General features: G+C 45.8%; 1 protein-coding gene across 2 annotated transcripts; it reads left to right on the forward strand.

Annotated features, from left to right (window-relative positions):
- The first annotated feature begins 2,472 nt into the window (after positions 1 to 2,472).
- p4ha1b (prolyl 4-hydroxylase, alpha polypeptide I b) lies at positions 2,473 to 19,866 on the forward strand. 2 transcript variants are annotated; one of them, XM_080016760.1, is made up of 16 exons: positions 2,473 to 2,633; positions 7,048 to 7,138; positions 8,602 to 8,713; positions 8,800 to 8,896; positions 8,999 to 9,150; positions 10,022 to 10,159; positions 10,609 to 10,848; positions 12,015 to 12,199; positions 12,856 to 13,032; positions 14,168 to 14,238; positions 17,319 to 17,418; positions 17,610 to 17,663; positions 17,765 to 17,830; positions 17,999 to 18,067; positions 18,242 to 18,338; positions 18,737 to 19,866. In XM_080016760.1, the coding sequence occupies exons 3-16, from the start codon at positions 8,632 to 8,634 to the stop codon at positions 18,805 to 18,807; spliced, it is 1,599 nt and encodes a 532-aa protein (XP_079872886.1). In that variant the 5' UTR covers positions 2,473 to 2,633; positions 7,048 to 7,138; positions 8,602 to 8,631; the 3' UTR covers positions 18,808 to 19,866. The 2 variants fall into 2 exon arrangements, with proteins under 2 accessions (XP_079872886.1, XP_079872887.1); XM_080016761.1 differs by lacking the exon at positions 14,168 to 14,238 and adding an exon at positions 14,929 to 14,999.
- Positions 19,867 to 20,783: the final 917 nt, after the last annotated feature.

The following is a 20,783-nucleotide window of genomic DNA, read 5'->3' on the forward strand; positions in this document are numbered from 1 at the left end:
TTGGTGAATTGGGGCGTGCGTGTGCTGAAGGGTGGGATGATGGATGGCGGGCTTGATGGAGGATAGAAAACCAGGAGCCTTGACTCTGGATGGAGAAACGAGCCTTAAGGGCATCACCAACCTGACCCCACAGAAATGTCCGACATTTGTAATTGGCTGATTTCATTGGGAATGTCCCGGTTTAATTTAAGGGGCTCCATGAGTCACCATCGTTATCTGGGAGGGGCTCCAGGACATCTTTCAGCCGGGCACTCGTGAGCATCCACCACATTTCCACTTTGTCCCTTTTCTCCGCAAGTGAATCCTGTCAGATTGGCAAATCTCTACTCAGGATGCAGTTGACAGGTCACATTCAACAAAGCCCAAATTCCACCAGCCGTCGCAGACTGACGACCTGTTTCTTCACAATACACCTGGACCCCACTTGCACCGAACCGTCTACCCCACGAGCGTCTCTTTTCACCATTACTTTACAACTTACCGCCTCCAAAAAAAACAAAAACCCTCGACTAATGCTTTACTCCCAGAGAAGGTTTGGCTGACTGTGACTGATATGCCGTGGTTTGATGCATTGACGAAACATAGTTATTGTAAGCCGCTTTTGACGAAATTGCCTGCTTGTATCAAGTAATGTCATGCGATACAATATATGTAATTTTAAAATGAAGAGTCCTAATGTGACTGGAAGGATAAATCCATTGTAGTGGACAACGGATGCCACCTGCTGCGCTGGATGACGTCTAACTCATGCCTGTCAAACGACGCCTCCAGAGTTGCGATGGGAGTTTGTCAGTGCAGCACCGCAAAATGCAAATGTAAAAGTCTGTGCAATCACTTCAGGATTCTCTAGTAACCCTAAAAGCATCACCAGTGACCTTTGATTTTTAGCTGAAGTAAAGCTATTTTGCCGTGTGGTTTGTTTGATGCCCATTACGGATGAATAATTAGTTGTTGAAGTGATAAAATTGACAAATTTCATAAGCAATACGACGGTCACAGCAACGTTATGCAACGGAACGGAAAAATATTCATATTAACATTTTGATATAGGACGTATTGTTTATTTTATTGTCCGGGTGGTAGCTCAGGCGGTAGAGCTGGTGGTCTAGTGATCTAAAGGCTGCTGGTTCAATCCCAGGCTCCTCCTGCTAGCATGCTGTAGTGTCCTTGAGCAAGACACTTAACCCCTAATTGCTCCTGATGGCTGCGTCCGTCGGTGTTTGAATAATTGTAAGTCGCTTTGGATAAAAGCGTCTGATCAATGAGTAAATGTTTATTCACAGTGTGTTAATAAAATATCTATACATTAAATGTAATATCTGGGTAACCTAGTTTTAAGCTACACAACAGTTTATTATAGGCAGACAATTTATATATATATATATATATATATATATATATCTCCATCAGTCAGATCTGAAAAAAAGGCTTGTGAACCCATGTTATAATGATACAGCAAATTGTTTTTTAACCTGAATCTCCAGGTCCCCGGTTTATTTTCTGGGACGAATGTGTAAAAAGAGAACACACGCACGCACGCACACACCCACGCACGCACGCACACACACACACACACACACACACACACACACACTCACACACACACACACACACACACACACTCCACAAGCTCCACCCTGCTCAACTGGAATTTCTCTTTTTTTTTTAAACCAAGAGGGAACTTTCTGGAATGTTGAAAAAACACAAGGGGGTGAAATGACCACAAAACCCTTTTGTCACATATACGCCACTAAAACAGTTTTGTATCAGAACGAATCATATAACACAACATCTATTTTATAATAGATTCAAGATTCAAGTTTTTTTTATTTGTCACATACATATACATACTTTCATACATATATGCAGTGAAATGTAATAATAATAATAATAATAATAATAATAATAATAATAATAATAATAATAATAAAAAGCGGACGCACCACCTCTGGTCCGAACTTTTTAATGAACGTAACGGCGTGCAGCGCGCTGCATTCGCATGGCGCTTGTAACTCGGACATTCCTAGACCCCCTACTCCCGAGGACGATTGCGCGCCATTGCCTCTGTTTGGGGAAGCGTTAAAAGACGACACTGAATATGCGCGCACCCCCACCAGCGTCCCGCGACAGCTGTTTCGACCTGCCTCGAAATTCCGGACTTACTGAACGGCAGTTCCTTCGCCCCTTTGCGAGCGGGAGGCGGGGAGGCGGTGTTTTTTTGTTTGTTTTCCTCTCTCTTCTTTTGTTTTGTTTTGGTTTCGGGGTTCGACTTCTCCGGGTTCCGACGTCACTGGAACGCACCACAAAGACACGCCGGACCCCGGAGCCAAAGAGCGCTCGGCCGCCCCCCCCCCCCCCCCCCCCCGCCCGCCGGGGACGCGAGCGTTGGCGTGTGTGTGTGTGTGTGTGTGTGTGTGTGTGTGTGTGTGTGTGTGTGTGTGTGTGTGTGTGTGTGTGTGTGTGTGTGTGAGTGTGTGTGAATCCGCACGTAGCCGTCTGACTCGGGGCGTTCGGTCCGGGGCGAACCAGCAGATGGCGAACGGAGGGGGCGTAGAGTCAGGAGTTAGAAGCAGTCTGACCGCCGGTGTGCCGCGCTGCGTGTCGTCCGCTGTGGAGGACCCGTCTCTCTCCGGGTAAATAGCACGAATTAAATGACTCTTTTTTTTTTTTTTTTGGTGTGTGTTCGTTTTAACTCTTGTTCCACTTTGCTCCCTTCTCGCTGCATTTCGGAGCGAAGCCGAAGCCGTAAAATAAAGTTCGTTGTGACTTTTTATTTTGTTTTTGAATTATTATTATTATTATTTTTTGCCCTAGGCACTCACGGTGGAATGTGTGACCTGGCGAAATGTGCGACTCCGATCATTTCGGGGATTTAAATGTTGGTTTTTTTTTTGGGGGGGGGGGCGTGCTGCCCGACACGTGATGCCGGGCATCCCGGGGGCAGTTGCAGGACGGTACATTTTCATCCACTCCCGACACGGCGAACCTCTTTTCTTTTAAATCCCAAATGCGTGGCGGTCGTGGTTTCATCGCGCCCCCACACAATCCGACCGGTCACACATTTCGCCGCCACACCACGCACACGCACACGCACACTTTTGTCGATCCATCATTCGTAAACGATCCGTTCATTCTCGGGGGAAAGCAAACAAGGAACCCGCGATAGAGCGACGCCATGAGAACAATCGCGTGTTTTTTTTAACGGTATCCGCGGTGCTTGGTCCTCACCCGTGGACCCCCCCCCCCCCCGGGGCGCCCACTCGCCGCGCCGCGGGGTCGCCGTTAACGCGGCGCGGCGGGTGCGTTCGGTGGCGCGGTGGCTGCGCGCCGCGTTTGGGGTGGAAGCGCCTCCCCGCGCTTGGTTTTTGTAAAAACAAAAAAAAAAAAAAGGACCACCGCCCGCCCGTCGAGCGCCTACGGGGTGAGCGCGGGGTCAGGTCGGCCCGTCGCGGAGCTTCTCCCCGCGGGGGAGGGGCGAGGACGTGGCAGTCCTCGTCCTCACCCTCCCTCCTCCCCATCCGCTCCCCGCTCGACGGTCCTGCGCTCCCGGCAGCCGCGTCGAATCCCCCCCCCCCCGTGTCCCTGTACCGGGTCTTTATTTTTTCATTTCTGCAAATGCACCTTCAGAGACTTGTAAAATATGTTTTGCAATGCTGTTTATATTATATTGTTATAACCATTTTGTTTCCCACCCTTTCACATAAAAGTATATGTACAGATTAATATAAATGTTATTTTTTGACTCAACTACCAACCTACGACAGAGTGGGAATTGTTGAAACAGAACTTTTTTTTTTTTTTTGGTGTATTGTACATTGCCAATTCTTCTATTTAAAGTGGAAATAGGCAATCTCTTTTGCTTTTACTCATCATTTTGAAATTAACGTTGATTGCACAGTGTGATGGCAAGAGAATAATGACACCATCGGCGTTTATATTTGCTCCCTACAAACCTCGCTTTCACTATGCATTTCTGTCCGTCACCGTGTACGAATCTCCCAGGAAATTTGAGGCTCAATTTACGGCGTCAACCAAACTGTGCCAAACCAGATCTTGTGACAAACTCGCTACTTCGTTTGAACAGCGATGTCGAAATTAACACGATTTCTAAATCAACCCACGTAATCCTTTGTGATCTTGAACAGCCGAGGTTTCGAGTTGCGCCATGCAAGTCCCAACTGACCTCTTCGCTGAACGCGCTTCTTTCTTCTCTTATTTCCAAAGTAGTGTTGATCATCTCTTCACGGAGCGCTTGTCTTTGTGACTGCAGCGCAAACAGTAATACTATTTGTAAGCGCTTAACTCTGTTGGAAGAACCGAGAAACTTACTATCGTTGTACATATTATTGTTATTATTATTATTATTATTATTATAGGCAAATTGCCAGCGCTACTCATCTAGTTTTCGAGACATACAGAATATATCAAACTAGGAAGGAAGGTTTTGACAAGCTGTTTATGAAATATTTCACTTTTAACAACAAATTATTGTCCCATAAGTTTCCTATGCAACAATAAAGCTGCTTTCACACGTGCACTGCAACCCTGGAATTATCTGGACATTACCCAGAGGAGCCGTATGTGTCAACGCAAATGTCTGAATCATTTGACATGGACATTACCCGGACTACCCAGCTAGCACCCTAGTACAAAGTCTGTGTCATGTCCCATTGAGCCCATGTGTGAACACACAGGTAATTGTCCGGATCATTCACAGCGGGTGAGTGGGCGTGTTGTGTATATTTTGGCCAAATATCTAAATAGCGTATATTTCGGGGTTTTTTTTTCTTTCAAATATTGGGCATTAAAAGTAATGAAATCGTCTTCAGTTTTAAATTTAACAGAAACTTTTTTGTCAAAATGAATCAAGGTCTTCATCACAGCCAACATTTCTGTTATAAAATCCTTACTACCTTTGAAAGCTAATTCTTACTTGCTACTGTGGCAAAATATAATAGATACATCGATTTGTATCTAAAAAAAAAACCCAATAAAAAACAGCAAAAATATATATTGATATATATATCTGACCAAAATAGGTCCGGTTATCACAATTTGCGATATAAAATTCATCGAACTATCTTCATAACCTACCTTTGCTGTATTTAATGAGCCTTCAGGTCAGGCCATTTATCGCCATAGCGGCTTTTTTGGGGGTTAAATCAAAACTTAACCCGGCTACATCACAGACCCACCATCTATGAAACGCAACGGTGTGGAAATCAGAGGAGGCCATAGGGGGGTTTATTCCATCATGCCACATATTCATGTTGTGAGGAAAATGTTGCCACTTCACCAGTCAAAACTTTGAAAATGCTTAAGTCAGAGTGGCAGATGGCTTTAAGGGCAAACATGACTTTGCTGCGGTGCTTTCTGAGTCTATACAAATCCCATTTAAGAGCGCATGCCTGCACACTGGCACCTACACACACCCCCCCACACACACACCCGCGGTCCCAATGATGTTATACCCTATTTATTTCGAATTCCCTATCTTCCAGTAACATGTTTTGACAGGAGGGAAGATAACGTCCCCTCCGGCCTGCGTACACCTTACACCATCACCAATAAATCACAGTTTTGCACACATTGGGCCCGTGCTACGGTCACTCCTGTCACTCTGTTAGACCACATTCAGGCCAGGATCAAGCCTCCGTCAACTTTCTTGCCACATTTTCACTCCAATCGTGCTACACATTATATTGAAAATAATGTACCACTAAATAAATGGCATTGAATTTGGACTGACTTAAGTGACGGCACACCCTCTCCGATTTTCTATCCTAAATAGCGTTACCATGCGGAGGTTTTGTTTTTGTTATTTCATTTTCATTTTAGGAGTTAGGACTTGTGGCATTCTGAGGACCTGCCTGAGCCTGCGTGTTGGTTGCTTTAGCAGAAAGTGAGAGGATGCCAGAGGCTGCACAGTTTATTCATGTCTGACCTTTACATTCGTGCTAGTAATGTGAAGTGTGTGTGTGTGTGTGTGTGTGTGTGTGTGTGTGTGTGTGTGTGTGTTTCTGTGTGCGCCCGTGTGGGTGCGGCATATGAAGGGAGCGTGTGCACATGTTCACTGGATTACCTATAAATTAACCCCTATAACAGGCGTCACTCATGTTTATTCCCTTTGGTGGCCAATCTATTTTTTGACAAAATAACAGCCCTTTGATGCATACATAATTTAGCCAACCCCACGGTTTTTGAGGATGCTTATTCACTTGCTGTGACCATAGGCAGCTGACTACCAAAGAAACCTCAGAACCAAGGCTCTAATTTGTGAGGTTCAGGGCTGACCTAATGGATTTATTATTATCATAAAAATAAAAGGCTTCACCGTTGGGAGACTTGACTCTGGTCATGTGGCCTGTTGTCGATCACCTGAATCCTCTGTGTTCCCGAGCTGGGATCACCGATTCAGTGTCAAGTTCAAATAATTCTAGGGCCGTCGAGATCATGGAATCTTAGTTGCCGGCTACTTGTCACGCAAATAATTGCGATTAATAATTATATTGCCTTTTCTGCGTCTATTTTGAAAATTACGATGTCAAAAATTATGGGTATACCGCTGATTTGCCTTAAACCAACTCATGTAAACTGCCCACATTCACGTAATTCAATGTGTTTCTATTATATTTTGACATTTTGAATGTTGGTTTAAAATGCCCTTTTATTTGCACATAACACATGATTGCGGACTCAAAAAACGAGGGCGATCGGCTCAAATAATTGCAGTTATGTAATAGCACGTCCATCTGCTTCCGTCAAATGTCCTTTGAGTTCCTTCAAAGTGTCCGTCTCGGTGTTTCCCCGTTGAAAGCTTTGGGAAGGCAGGAGCGCCTTGTCACGCAGACATCTTGATTTGACGGATCAAAAAAAAAAAAAAATGGGCCATTGTCAAAAATGACGAGCCGGGCTGTTCTGGACGCGGTGCCGGCTGTGCCGCTCTATTTCAAGCAGAGAGCTAAAATACCCTGGTTGATATGTCTCTCGCTCCTCCTCCTCCCTCTCCCTCTCTCTCTCTCTCTCTCTCTCTCTCTCTCTTCACAGTCACACGTTTCAGCCACAACCAGGGAGTTATATTTTTTGCCTCCTGCGGTGGGTGTGAAGCTGCGGTTCTTCAGGAATTACAGAGCCCTTTGTAGGTCAAGCCAAATCTTTTGTCTTTTTTCTTCTACGGCTTCTCCGTTTCCTGTTGAAACATATTTTAAGTCGTCTCAAAAACATTCCACCTTTCTTTACTCGGTTTCTTGTTTTCTCTCTCTCGCTTATCTCCAAGTGCTGCCGCTCACAGAGTTTCCGTTAGAACAAATTGGTGCCAAATAAGTCAGTTAACGCTGTTCAAAAAATAAATAAATACAGTGGTACCTCGACTTACGACTGCGTCTACTTAAGACTAATCCAAGATACGACAGCGATAGTCGCGGAAATTTGTATCGACTTGCGACCGACTGCTCCAAGATACGACTGGAAATTTGCAGTTGGTGCGTCGGCGGCCAGTCAGCAGTCAGTCAGCAGTCAGTCAGTGGGCGACCTACATCGTGTGTGCACGTAGTTTGTGGCTTATCCATATTTTTTTCTAATTTACTGTGTTTGTGCTGTGTATTTTGTTTATTTTCACCCTTCGTGATGAGTCCTAAGAAGAAGGATGATGGGGAAAAAGAAAAAGGCAATGATTCCCATCGAAACTAAGAAGGAAATCATAGAAAAAAATGAGCGTGGTGTATATGGGAAAAATTGCTTCGACATACGACCGTTTTAACATACGACCGTTCTTATAGAACCAATTACAGTCGTAAGTCGAGGTACCACTGTATTAGGAATATTACAACTTGATCAACTAATTTCCGTTCGTGAACAATAAGTAACAAGTGCAGCCGCTGGAATTAACATTTCACTTAAATACAATTTGTATAAAATGGACAAAAAAATTAAAATGACATGTAGGTCTAAATGAATAAAAAAGTTTGTGGTGTCTCGTTGACATATTTTAAAACAATGGATATTTACCGTCTGCTTTGGGTTGAACTTAAATATCCCCAAAAACCCCACACTATGGATGTATGTGTCCCTGTTGTCAACGACACATCATCTCCCTGCTTCCCCTCTGAGTTGTGGACGCTGCGCCTCTGTCCCCGCTCCGTGTTTACGAGCGCAACCTGTTCACGGGGGAGGGGGCGGGGCTTGTTGCTCCACACGTGATTGGTCAGAGGTGAAAGGTCACCCTTGGATCGTTCAAACCGATTGGCTTTCCGCTGCAACTCGCCGAACGCAGAAATGAACAGATCCGATTTATTCTTATGGAGATGATGCCGTCTATTTTATTTCGACATTGAGGAAAAAACATGTCGGGCTTCCAACAGATTTTCCCGGTCAAAAACCGGCAATTACCGGATAACGGACACTCTGCTGCCACTACATCTACTGCAGATAACTAGTGTGTGTTGATGCTGATAGTAAGAGGATGCCAGCAGCTGCAGTTCAAAAACTATTTTTCTAGGAATGCTGTATAAACACATGACGACGTTGTTTAAAAAAAAAGAAAACTTATTTCTCTCTCCTCCTCACTCTGTCTGTCTGTCTGTCTGTCTGTCTGTCTGTCAGTCTATCACATTCTCTCCTAGTGTGGTCAGGATGGAGCTGCAGTTTTCACTCATTTTGCTGAGCTGCCTCTTGCAAGCCCTCGCTGCACACAGCAGCTTCTTCACGTCCATCGGTAGGACCGTGTTCCACTGTTCCCATATTCCACATGTTCCACTCATCTCACCCTCACCCCAACCCTTAACTCATCCCACCCCATAGGCCAGATGACAGATCTGCTGTACACGGAGAAAGACCTGGTCACCGCTCTGAAGGATTACATCAGAGCGGAGGAGAGCAAGCTGGAGCAGGTCAAACAGTCAGTATCCGAACAGCTATGCCCGCAGTTTGAATACGACCGCGCCACACCCAAATTCCGGGTTATTAACGCCGAGCCGCGTCCCCCCTCCTACCTCGCCAGGTGGGCCGATAAGCTGGACTCGCTGACGGTGACCGCCGCGCAGGACCCGGAGGGCTTCCTGGGACACCCGGTCAACGCCTTCAAGCTGATGAAGAGGCTGAACACGGAGTGGGGCGACCTGGAGAGCCTGGTTCTCCGAGACACCGCCAACGGTGAGCGAGAAACCCCGGAATGGATCGGGATTCTTTTTGTTTTTGGTTTGGACATTTAAAGTATCAGTAACAGCTTACACCAAAAAAACTAGGCAATGATGATAAAGCAATAGAATTAAAAAAAGAAAATGGCAATTTACTGTATGATAAAATTGTAGTGTGGACAAACCTTACAGGTAACGAACTGCACAATGAAATATGACAATATACACCGCACTAAATGATAAATGATGAAATATAAGCTATGAAATAATAGAAAAAGAATAAAAAAGAATAGAAAATAGGTGACCCAAAAAAAACAACACGGGAAAATGTGTCCATATGCAATAACTAATCCAACTTATTTAACTATGAAGGCGGGAATCTCTGTCTGTCTGAGTCCGACTGAGTCACAAAGAATCTTCCCCGGAGTATGACTCTACCCGGCATTTCATCCTCCATCGTGGAACACGGGACTGAATCGTTGACATTTTGTCAAACTGTGCCAGTAAAATGACTCAGAAAGTCTTAATAAGTAATAACAAGGGATGTTGAAAATGAATCGATTATCAATTAATTGCTAATAAGAATTTAATACATTACGATTTTGTCCCACGGAGAAGAACTGAAAAATCTGCGCTCTTGTTGTTATTGTTGTTATCGGTTCAGGAAAGTCCTTTAAATTTGCATCCCTAGTAATAACTTAATTAATAAACCTAACGGCGAACCAAAAAGATGACCTAAAGATAGTTAGATAAGTTAGATATGAGAGGAAAGGATTTATTTATCTTTGGTCATAATCGCTCAAATCAGTGCAATAAACCGTCAACCACCGGGGCCCGTTTGGCATCTTCCGCGTTGTGGCTCAACGTGTCTCTTTCCTCCGGTCCAGGGTTCATTTCCAACCTGACCCTCCAGAGGCAGCACTTCCCCACCGACGAGGACCAGACGGGGGCGGCCAAGGCCCTGCTGCGCCTGCAGGACACCTACAGGCTGGACGCCAACACCATCTCCACTGGCAACCTGCCCGGTGAGAAGCCCACCCCAGCTCAGAGCAAACACCTTCTGTCCTGTCCTGTTCTCTTCTGCCTTATACGGTTGTGTTCTATTGTATTCTGTTGTTTTTGGTTCCACTCTGTTCACTTCTATTCTACTGTAGGGTCTGTGCTGTTTCGTTATTTTCTTTTTTGTTCTATTTTGTTTTCTCTTCTCGTGCATTCTGTTCTTTTACCTTACACTCTGTTCTGTTTCGTTTTGCTCGTTTTATTTTATTCCGCTCCGTTTTTTTCTTTCCTCTTCTGTTATGATCCGCTCCGTCCTCTGTTCTTAATTGCCATGTCAACAGAGGTGATTGAAAAGTGCTTGAGCGCAAATGTCAAGCAACGGGGCCAATGAAACGCACGCACGCACGCGCACACACACACACACACACACACACATTCACCGATAATAACATAGACTGTATCCTCCTGCCACTAGGGGTGACTTACAAATACCCCATGACGGTGGAGGACTGCTACGAGCTGGGGAAGATCGCCTACACGGACGTGGACTACTACCACACGGAGCTGTGGATGGCCCAGGCCCTGCGGCAGCTGGACCAGGGCGAGGAGTCGCTCACCGACAAGGTGACTGTGCTTGACTACCTCAGCTACTCCATCTACCAGCAGGGGGACATAGAGAGAGCCCTGGAGTACACCAAGAGGCTGCTAGCGCTGGGTGAGTCCCCACCTCCCATTGATAAGGAAAAACATAATTGATATATATATTTATGTATACTTTTATATATATATATATATATATATATATATAAATATATATTTATATATTCGTGTTTTTTGTTTTTTTTTATAATTTATATTAAATCAATTATATTATGTATCGGAAAAGCTGTCTCAATGAAGAGGTGGCTTTCTGTACAGCCTTTGCTCACTCCCAGATGTTTCAAATTTGTCCTTTTTTTCCGTCATTGGCTCCGTCTTTTTCCCTTTCTTTCTTTCTCGCTGTAGTTAATTGTTCATCATTTCTTTTGCAATAGTTAATCCGATTTAGAATGACTTTATTTCACCGGGTGCGTTTACATGTACAGTGGTACATCGACTTACGGCTGCATCTACTTACGACTAATCCAAGATATGAGCAGCGATAGTCGCGAAAATTTGTATCGACTTGCTCCAAGATGCGACCGTGGAAATTTGCAGTTGGCGCGTCGGCGGCCAGTCAGCAGTCAGTCAGCAGTCAGTCAGCAGTCAGTCAGCAGTCAGTCAGCGGGCGACCTACATCGTGTGTGCACGTAGTTTCGTGGCTTATCGATTTTTTTTTTCATATTTACTGTGTTTGTGCTGTGTATTTTGTTTATTTTCACCCTTCATGATTTCATCATTTATATGGGAAAAATTACTTCGACATATGAGTGTTTAAACATACGACCGTTCTTATAGGACGAATTACAGTCATAAGTCGAGGTACCACTGTACTAGGAATTTGTCATTGCTGCGTCACTGCAGACCATAGGCATAAAAAGCTTAACAGTCTGAAAAAACATAAAATAATATTGAATAAAAAGTAAAGTGAAAAATAAAATACATTTGCCCAATATACACAAATAGCCCAAAAATAAAGACAAAGGAAGAATGGTTCCATAAATAAAATATACAGAATATACAATGCAATTATAATTATGATTATAAATACTTCTATGTATATCGCTTGTCTATTAGGATTTCTAACCTTCAAAATGTTTTTCTCTAAACTTTTTTAATGATTTAAAAAAAAAAATTCACACACACATTTAATCAGTAAGTTAAATTCCCAATGCTGTAGTTGGTCTCATCTATCTTAATGAATCCTCCCTGTCTAATTTGAAAAACATTCACGTCACTCAGACCCGGAGCACCAGCGCGCCAAGGGCAACCTGAAGTACTTTGAGTTCCAGCTGGAGAAGCAAAAGAAAGAGGACGAAGACGTCGCGCAGAAAAGGCAAAATCCGGCCGCGACAGATACGACGAGGGATCCTCTGCCAGAGAGGAAGAAGTACGAGATGCTCTGTCGAGGGGAGGGCAGCAAAATGGTGAGGGGGCTCAATATTAGCAAACCTCTTCAAGTTAGGATTATCTTTCTTATATAATATCATATCTATCTATCTATCTATCTATCTGTCTGTCTGTCTGTCTGTCTGTCTGTCTGTCTGTCTGTCTGTCTACATATCAAGTGATTAGATTAGATTAGATTAGATTCAAATCTATTGTCACTAGCAGAGTACAGGTACAGAACCAATGATATGCAGTTGACGTCTAACCAGAAGTGCAAAAGAAGCATTTAAATACCAAAGTGCTATTTGAGTACAGTGTTTCTCTGCAGTTATGTAATGATATCGATAGTTACCATAATTACACTACTCTTTGGGCAGCAACAATTAAAGAGTAGCTGGTGGAACTTACATTTTGCAAACGACGGCTCAGCGTAGTATAGCGACACGTTCCCTGGCGATGGGCAATTGGGGAAGGGATCAACCTCTTCGTGGAAGTCCTCTAACTTCTGGGACTCCCGCAAAGAATGGAATCCCTGAGGCCCGTAGGGAAATGTACGCCAACGTCGGCGATGGAAAACCCCTTCAATATTGTTCCTAATTATTGATTCGTCAAAGGCCGGGTACAAACCTTTCCGACCCCCCCCCCCGGCACAGCTGACAAGGAACGCTTCTTTCTATCCTCCCTGCCGCTGCAGACTGACCGCAGGCGGAGTCGGCTGTTCTGCCGCTACTTCAACAACAACGGCAACCCCAACTACCTGCTGCGGCCCGCCAAACAGGAGGACGAGTGGGATCGCCCCTACGTGGTCCGCTACCATGACATCATCTCCCACAGCGAGATCGAGAAGATCAAGGAGCTGGCCAAGCCCCGAGTGAGTGACCAGAGACAACGCGTTCTGACCATAAGGCAATAGAGCTACTGATGCAGTGACTGGTGTAAGAATACATGAATTGGGTACTTTTGTTCATATATTTGTACTACAGAGAAGTTAAATACCCTTTGGACTGTTTGGACCTACAGCCTTCTTCAGGAGCATTTGCTGGTGTTTGCCTTTTTATTTTTATTTTTTTGCTGATACCAGTCAATTGCTCTTCCTTCCCCCTTTTATTTATTTTTTATTTTTATTCCCCTGGTTTTACTTCCCTTATTGTCAGCTTCTGTTTATTAAACTGACTCGGCCCCGTAGAGTCTGGACTGCGAATAGTTTGTGGGCTGTGGGATGTTTTGAGCGTCAGAGCAGAAATCCAACAGCGTTGGTTTCCTTTATGTCTTGAGCTTGCTGCTCCCGCCGTCCCCTCGGTGTGTTTTAAGGGCACGAAATGCGATGGATCGGTCTGTTTCCCGAAGCATCAATTAGACAGATGTGCTTTTGGGAGTTACCGTGTTGGTCCAGGCACGTGGCTTATATATTCGGCAGGTATTTTCACCTCAGGATGGCTAACTTATTAAAACTTCATCAATATTTTTGTTTCCTCTGAACTGAGGATTGGATTTAGTGATTTAAAAAAAAATTTAAAAAAAAGAACAATTTGGCATTGTGTCGTTGTTAGTTTTCTCTTGTTAATATTCAATTCAGGGCCATATAAATTTTAAGGCCGTCCATTACATTTTTTTCTTAATTGTACGGATTGAGCGGTGCCTGCCAGCTCTACCTCATATAGAATTGTCCTACATTCATTGTCCTAAAACAGCTGTCAGCCAACAGTAGGTAGGATTTTGTATTTTGGTGTAAAAAAAAAAAACACCTTTAGCCCAGGTCACACTGACGCCTCCTGAAGAAGGCCATAGATCAACACCCCAGAGCTGTGGAGAAGGCATTTAACTTAACTCTAGTCTACATCGACAAACCGGATACCGTAAATATTGTGAAGACTATATAAACCCATTTAAGCTGCTCGATTGAGCCGATCCGAATGTTTTTGGGGAACGAAGCGATGCAAACACACACAGACTGGATTGGCGTACGTGTGTGTGTGTGGGTGGTAAACATGTCCCTGGCTTCACAGCTACGCAGGGCAACCATCTCCAACCCAGTCACTGGTGTACTGGAGACGGCTCCGTACCGCATCAGCAAGAGGTAAGGCGTGGTGCGGATCCCAGTGGAGGGAGAGGGGGAGGGAAGAGATCTCCCTCCCTCTCGTTGGTCCCGACCGTTGCCTCCGCATTTATCTTGTCCTCCGTCGTGCCCTGCTATCCCCAAGCTTCCAGATAAAAAACTCCTGAGCGCACAGAAACACTGTAAAATACCATATATTTTTTTAAAATATTTTCCATATATATATTTTATGTTTGAGTACATTAAGATGAACATCTTTGTTTAAGAGCACTTTATTTTTTCAGCGGAACAGGCTTTAAACATAATGACATGAGTTTTGGCTCAGGAGTCGCTCCTCCGTTGTGGAAAGTTGACATGAACACGGCGAAGGAGTTTGGAAAAGGGTTTCGTCTTCCTACGTAGATTTTAATATAGTTTCTTTTGACGAGCTGGGAGAGTGTGGCCCTGAGGCCATCCTTCGTGGACCAAACAAAACAAAACGGAAGCGAAAAATGTTGTCGTTAAGGGGTTTAAAAGGAAACGATTTGGTTCTCAGCATAGCCTCGGGACACACTCTCACCAACCTTTTGACTGCGAGTGACCGGATCTGCCTTTCTCTCTCCCCCTCTCCCTCTCTCCTCTCCGTGACCCGTCCTCTTCTTGCTGTGTCTCGTGTTTTCAATGTCCGTCCTCTGTATCTTCGTCCCCCTTCCTTGTGCTGCGCGGAGCTAGTTAAGGCGCGCCACGGTGCATGACCCCATAACTGGGAAACTTGCCACGGCCCAGTACAGAGTCTCCAAGAGGTAAGGGGTCAAAGGTCAACGGTATGGGGCTGCAAAGCACCCCTCCCCTTCTCCCCCTCCTCCTCTTTTATACATCTCTGCATCCCTTCCTCTTTTTAATGGATGAAACACCAACCTAACCTGCTCATCGGGCATGCTCTGCACCCAGCCACGGAAGAAATGAAATTCCGACGCCTGAACTGTGCAACCCTTTATTCATATAACGCTTAATACGAAGGAACCTGTCCAACTTAGTTTGAAGTTGTCTTGTTGTTTTCTCATTTTAAGAATTGATGAAGTCATTTACCGGTAAGATTTCTCACTTCATAACAGCTTAAGTTGTGAGAACAAACCTCTAAATGTGAGTCCTTTTCACGAGATGAACCTGAGCCGTTGGTGTGAAACCGTCTAAATGAAGGTGACGTTCCCTGTCGAAAAGCAGGCGGCGGCAGCTCTATAAACAAGTTAATGAATAGAGGTTATTTCATCGTGATTGACTCACAACGCCATTCCTCCACATGAAATCACCCAGATGGCTGAAAGAGACATTCCATATGCTCAAAAACTCCTCCACTGTTCGTTTTATCGACTTCCAATTAATGGAGGAATGGAGGCATCCTTCGCAAATTGCCTGATATTGCGTTTGGATGTCAGTGTCACTGACTCTGTTTTCTCCCCTTGAAACACTTGTTTTGGTTGTTGGTTTGGTTGCCAGTTCCAATCATCTTTGATGGATTTGTCGGTTGTGTCTTCCGTGATGGAACCTGCATCACTCCGCCAGGCTCACGTGCAACACACGAGCTCATGACAGTTGCTCTGGTTCTTCTCAGCGCTTCCCCCTACCTCCATATCAGCAGGACAGAAAATCTTTTTTTCCCCAAACGGAGCCAAGTGGGAAAGCACCGAACAGAAACTTGCACAACGGGAGCAGTTTGGCGGAGGCAGATCATGCAGGACCTCATCTTTGACTAAATCACACATTTTAACTGGACTCACTGAAATGGCCTTTCTCGGTCATGGTTTAAAATAGTCTCAGACTCGCCCTGGGCTTGGTTTAAAAAAAAAAAGAGTCTCATTTCCCGAGAGTTTGAGGTGAGAGGCTAATCTAGGTCGAAGTGAAGCTTTAACTTAAACCTGACCAGAGCAGGTATATTTTAGGGTTGGCTTTCCAGTCGGCTTATTCTGTACATAAAGCGCCTCCTTGTGGCTGTTATATGTCTAACACACAATATCAATATCAATCTAAAGTTGGACTAAAAGGACCGAGCGTCCTTAACTGTTTTAGTGTGTGTGTTTGTGTGTGTGTGTGTGTGTGTGTGTGTGTGTGTGCGTGCGTGCGTGTTTGGATAGTATTCGCGTTGCTGAGATCCCCCCGTGAGATAAGATATACGTCATCGTCTCCTTTAGGGAAATGTGTCTTGGCCTCAAGTGCTGCCGCGTTGCAAACAGCGTACGTCATCATACACAGTCATATCACCAAAATCTAACGTCGATAAAATGTCCAGGTGTCATGATTCTCACACACACACACACACACACAGCTACGCAGAGTTCCAAGGGCTTTGAGAAATACAGGGGAATGCTCCCGCCGGGAGATGCGTTTCTTATTCTTGGCTGGGTGCTTGAGCAGGAGTCAGGAATGCAGCCTTTAAAAACTCAACGGCGGGCGGCGAGCAGGCGCTCGGAGTCGGCCACCGTGGCAGCGGCTCCATTTTGTTCCGTTTGGCCCGAGCGAGACGCCGCGCTGGCCCGGGCCGCGTTCCGCCAAGGGCCGGGAAAAGCGGAGGGAAGGCCAGGGTTCTTCAAACTGCACTGGAGAGACAGGTGGGTGGAGGAGGCCGCACACTGTCCAAACTTGCAAGGAAAGAATTTCACTCGGTGCGGGTTTTTAATTGCACGTGGGAGTTGGATCCTGTTTTGGATCCATTGCCGATCCCGGACGTGAGCGCACACGAAACGTATTATTTCGACTCGATCGATATTGATGCAACGCCCCCCTCCCCCCGCACGTGACCTGAACTGAATGGAGATTCTCAATCTTGGGCCGTGCTCTGGAGTTCACCCTCCTCTCGGGGGATAAAAGCTGCGTCACTCTTCACCTTCCGCTTCCACCTCCTCCTTCAGCCCAGAAAAGGCGCGAGCGCACGTTGCATCTCCGGCCTCGGTTTGCTGCATGATCCTTCCTCCTCTCTCTCTCTCTCTCTCTCTCTCTCTCTCTCTCTCTCTCTCTCTCTCTCTCTCTCTCTCTCTCTCCGTTCCCTGACCCTTTCTGCCGCCTTGTGGACGTCTCTGCACATTGCTGACCGGTGTCTCCCTTTCTCCCGACTCCCCCACCCCCAGCGCCTGGCTGACCGGGTACGAGCACCCGTTGATCGACCAGATCAATCAGAGAATCGAGGATCTCACGGGCCTGGAGATGGACACCGCGGAAGAGCTGCAGGTGATGGTTTCCACCGTCTTTTACTTCTGTGACTTTGAGGAGAGCGATCAGTGCCGGGATGTTCTCCAGATCACTTTTTTCTTTTGTTTTACGCCTCGAAAATAGCCGCCGGGCAGTGAAATAAAAAAATGACTGTGTGCCCCCCGTGTGAACAGATTTAATACTTTTTTTGAAACTTTTGTGTCCTCCAGGTGGCTAACTACGGCGTCGGGGGTCAATACGAGCCGCATTTTGATTTCGGGAGGGTAAGGCCCGCCGCGTTTGCCCGGACGCCAAGTTTTGCGGCAAGTTGTCGTGTCTTTATCCGCGAGGGCACTAAACCCTTTCACGGCGCCTCTCTCCGCAGAAAGACGAGCCAGACGCATTTAAGGAGCTTGGCACCGGGAACCGCGTGGCGACGTGGCTCTTCTACGTGAGTCACCACCGCTCCCTCTCCCTCTCTCTCTCTCTCTCTCTCTTTCCGACGATGAGTCATTCACTTTTTTATCGGGATTGATTTCCGCCTAGACCCTTCGATGACACCGTTTTGCCCCGTACCAATCCCTTGATTGTTTGTGTCCGTTTCCCTGCGTCCTTCCAGATGAGCGACGTGGCGGCGGGCGGAGCCACGGTTTTCCCGGATGTGGGGGCGGCGGTGTGGCCCAAAAAGGTAGCCGCGCACGCTCCTTTCCTCTTAAAAAAAAACGTAACCGGCGTCAGAGCGCTCTCCCTGGCATCACATCTGGAGCCAGCGACCCACATCTGACGGCCGTATTGGTATTCATCATGGTGGATTAGATGCATTACTCCCACTCCAACAGCAGTGTTTTTACATGTGCCCCAGGGTACGGCGGTGTTCTGGTATAATCTGTTTCCCAGCGGGGAGGGAGACTACAGCACACGGCACGCAGCCTGCCCGGTGCTGGTAGGCAACAAGTGGGGTGAGTCCCTCCGTCTTTTTCCCCCGCGTTAAAGTAGAGGTTTCGCTGTTTTTTTCCCCCAGCCGAGGATTCATCAGGATGTCGGTCCCCGTCGTTCACGACCACTACCTGCCGCCACCTCGCCGAGCGGCGTGCCATCCAGGAACGCAGCCCTCTGCTGCGGCTCCGCGCTCCAGCTGGGCGAACGTGTTTTGACAGCGGGGAAGTGGCATTACAGTCTCGTGGCTTATGCGGGGTTTTCTCGAAAACGACTTGTGCCCGGAACCGAAGCTACCGGAGCGCTGGCGAAACAAGCGGGGAGGAGCTGAAATATTTCAGCTGCCCTGCGCAGCACGGCTTCCCGGGCGACGTCCGGCAGCATCTTCAGTCAGATTAACGTGTTCTCTCTTTGCTTGCAGTATCAAACAAATGGATCCACGAAAGAGGTCAGGAATGGCGACGACCCTGCGGCCTGAAGGAGTCTGACTGATGAAACTGGGGAGAAAAGGAAAACACACCTACACCCCCCCCCCCCCCCCTCCCAAAGACTCCACCCCACAACACTGCCCTCCTCACTGTGAACCCTCAAGGACCAAAGTCAAAGTTGTGCAGGTGACAGATCATATCAACACAGGCTCCAGATGCCAAAAACACCACCCCCCCCCCCCCCCCCGAGTTGTCGAAGCCGGCGTGTTTGTGTTGGAAATCGAGCGCCCGGACGGTGTTTGCGCTGCTGTTTGACCGGTGTGTATGTGTGTGTGTGCGCGTGTGCGTGTGTGCGTGTGCGTGTGTGTCCTCGTCGAGGTGTTTTGGGATAAACGGCCTTCCCTGTTCACGGTGCCTGGCTTCCCCCGCTCAAGACCAGGAGACGAGGGAGGTTGGCGGCAGTCACTACCAATTTCCAGGGCCTCGGTCAAAGTTTGTAACATGTCAATGACCCAGAATCAGGAATTAGTCAGCGTTCAGAAACTCGCCATGAAACATCCCGTTAACCAAGTACGGACCCTTCAGTCCAGATGAGTGACATGGAGCCATTGAAACACGTCTGTTATTATTATTATTATTATTATTATCAGTTCATTGAACCCAATTCTGAACATAATGCTTGCATTATTGGGTTAATGTTGGTCTACTACATACGTTTTTGGTCAGCCTAAAAGTCATAACTAACATACCAGAATGCTGCAAATACACTTTTAATTTGCCGATGATATGATATCTGTATTTGTCACAGTGTTCCCAGGGGCCCCCCACGAAAAAAATCACCCATTTAAATAATATACCCCACTGCAGTGTTACAGTTCCAACAATACAATTAAGGGTGTTTTTGGAGAGTAGGGTTTACAAAGTAAAGTCGAGCCAAAGAACCCTTGTTACAGTTAAGGTGATCAACACTTTTCTTCTTTTTTATTTTTATTTTTTTCTGGGAAAGCATACAGCAAGAAAAGAGATGTTTTATTTATATTTCACATTTGTGATGTTTTCTATCTTTAGTCTTTTTTTTTCCGTCAGTTTTTGCAATAAAAGCTAATTCTGTGTTGCTAAGTTACACTGTGTTTTGTATGTGTGTGTGTGTGTGTGTGTGTGTGTGTGTGTGTGTGTGTGTGTGTGTATATGTGTGTGTGTGTGTGTGTGTGTGTGTGTGTGTGTGTGTGTGTGTGTGTGTGTGTGTGTGTGTGTGTGTTTTTCATATCAAGGACCACCAATTGATATGCATCAGGCAACAGTCTCCAGTTGATAAGATTTTCTCTCTGACCCCAATCTTAGAGGATTTCTATTAAGGCATGATTTTGTCCAAACCTCGATACCTGCCTATACTATAGTTATGGAGATCCGTGAAACTATTATCAAAAAAGGTATTATTACAGTGGTAGTAATAATAATAATAATACATATTAAATATAGCTGCAGGCAGCGATACACAGGCTCCAGTTTAGTCACGTTAGGTATGTATTACAGGTTTCCGAGGTTTCCGAGGTTCCCCAATCTGCGCTCTGATTATATGTGGGGAGGTTTGGATTGGACCCTCGCGAAGGACTCTCTCCGGCTGTGGATTCTTTAATCGCTCTCCTTTTGCGGGGATGGCGGCCGCGCCAGGTTCGGGTTGGGAGGAGTGCTAATTATAGTTCAAATTGGCATTTTAGGAAGACCCGGCGCGACAGCTCCGCGGGGCCTCATCCCTGCTCACAAAATGTACTTAATTTTATTTTTGACTTTATTCCTTGGATTACATTTTCAACAAGTTACGTTTCCATGAAAATACGAAAAAAGTTGTGCTATTTCTGTGAGTAATTTCTATTGCACGGCTTCTAGTTTTCCGACGCCTCGCTGGATCTTGAACACATCACTCAGTCGCACGTTTCAGCGGACGCATTGATTAGTTTTTATTGTATTTTTCAATCATCTGGCATAGTAATGTGGACTACGGATTTAAAATGTCAATCTAACACTGACGTCTACCAGGTA

The sequence above is a fragment of the Zeus faber genome (genome assembly GCF_960531495.2).
Source record: "Zeus faber genome assembly, chromosome: 16".
Lineage (NCBI taxonomy): Eukaryota > Metazoa > Chordata > Actinopteri > Zeiformes > Zeidae > Zeus > Zeus faber.

Excerpts from the sequence above, each read along its gene's own strand:
- p4ha1b (XM_080016760.1), top strand. The coding sequence starts at position 8,632 with ATGGAGCTGCAGTTTTCACTCATTTTGCTGAGCTGCCTCTTGCAAGCC. Across the intron at positions 8,714-8,799 it reads CAGCTTCTTCACGTCCATCG|GCCAGATGACAGATCTGCTG; the intron begins GTAGGACCGTGT and ends CCCACCCCATAG. Across the intron at positions 14,239-17,318 it reads CCGTACCGCATCAGCAAGAG|CGCCTGGCTGACCGGGTACG; the intron begins GTAAGGCGTGGT and ends CCCCACCCCCAG.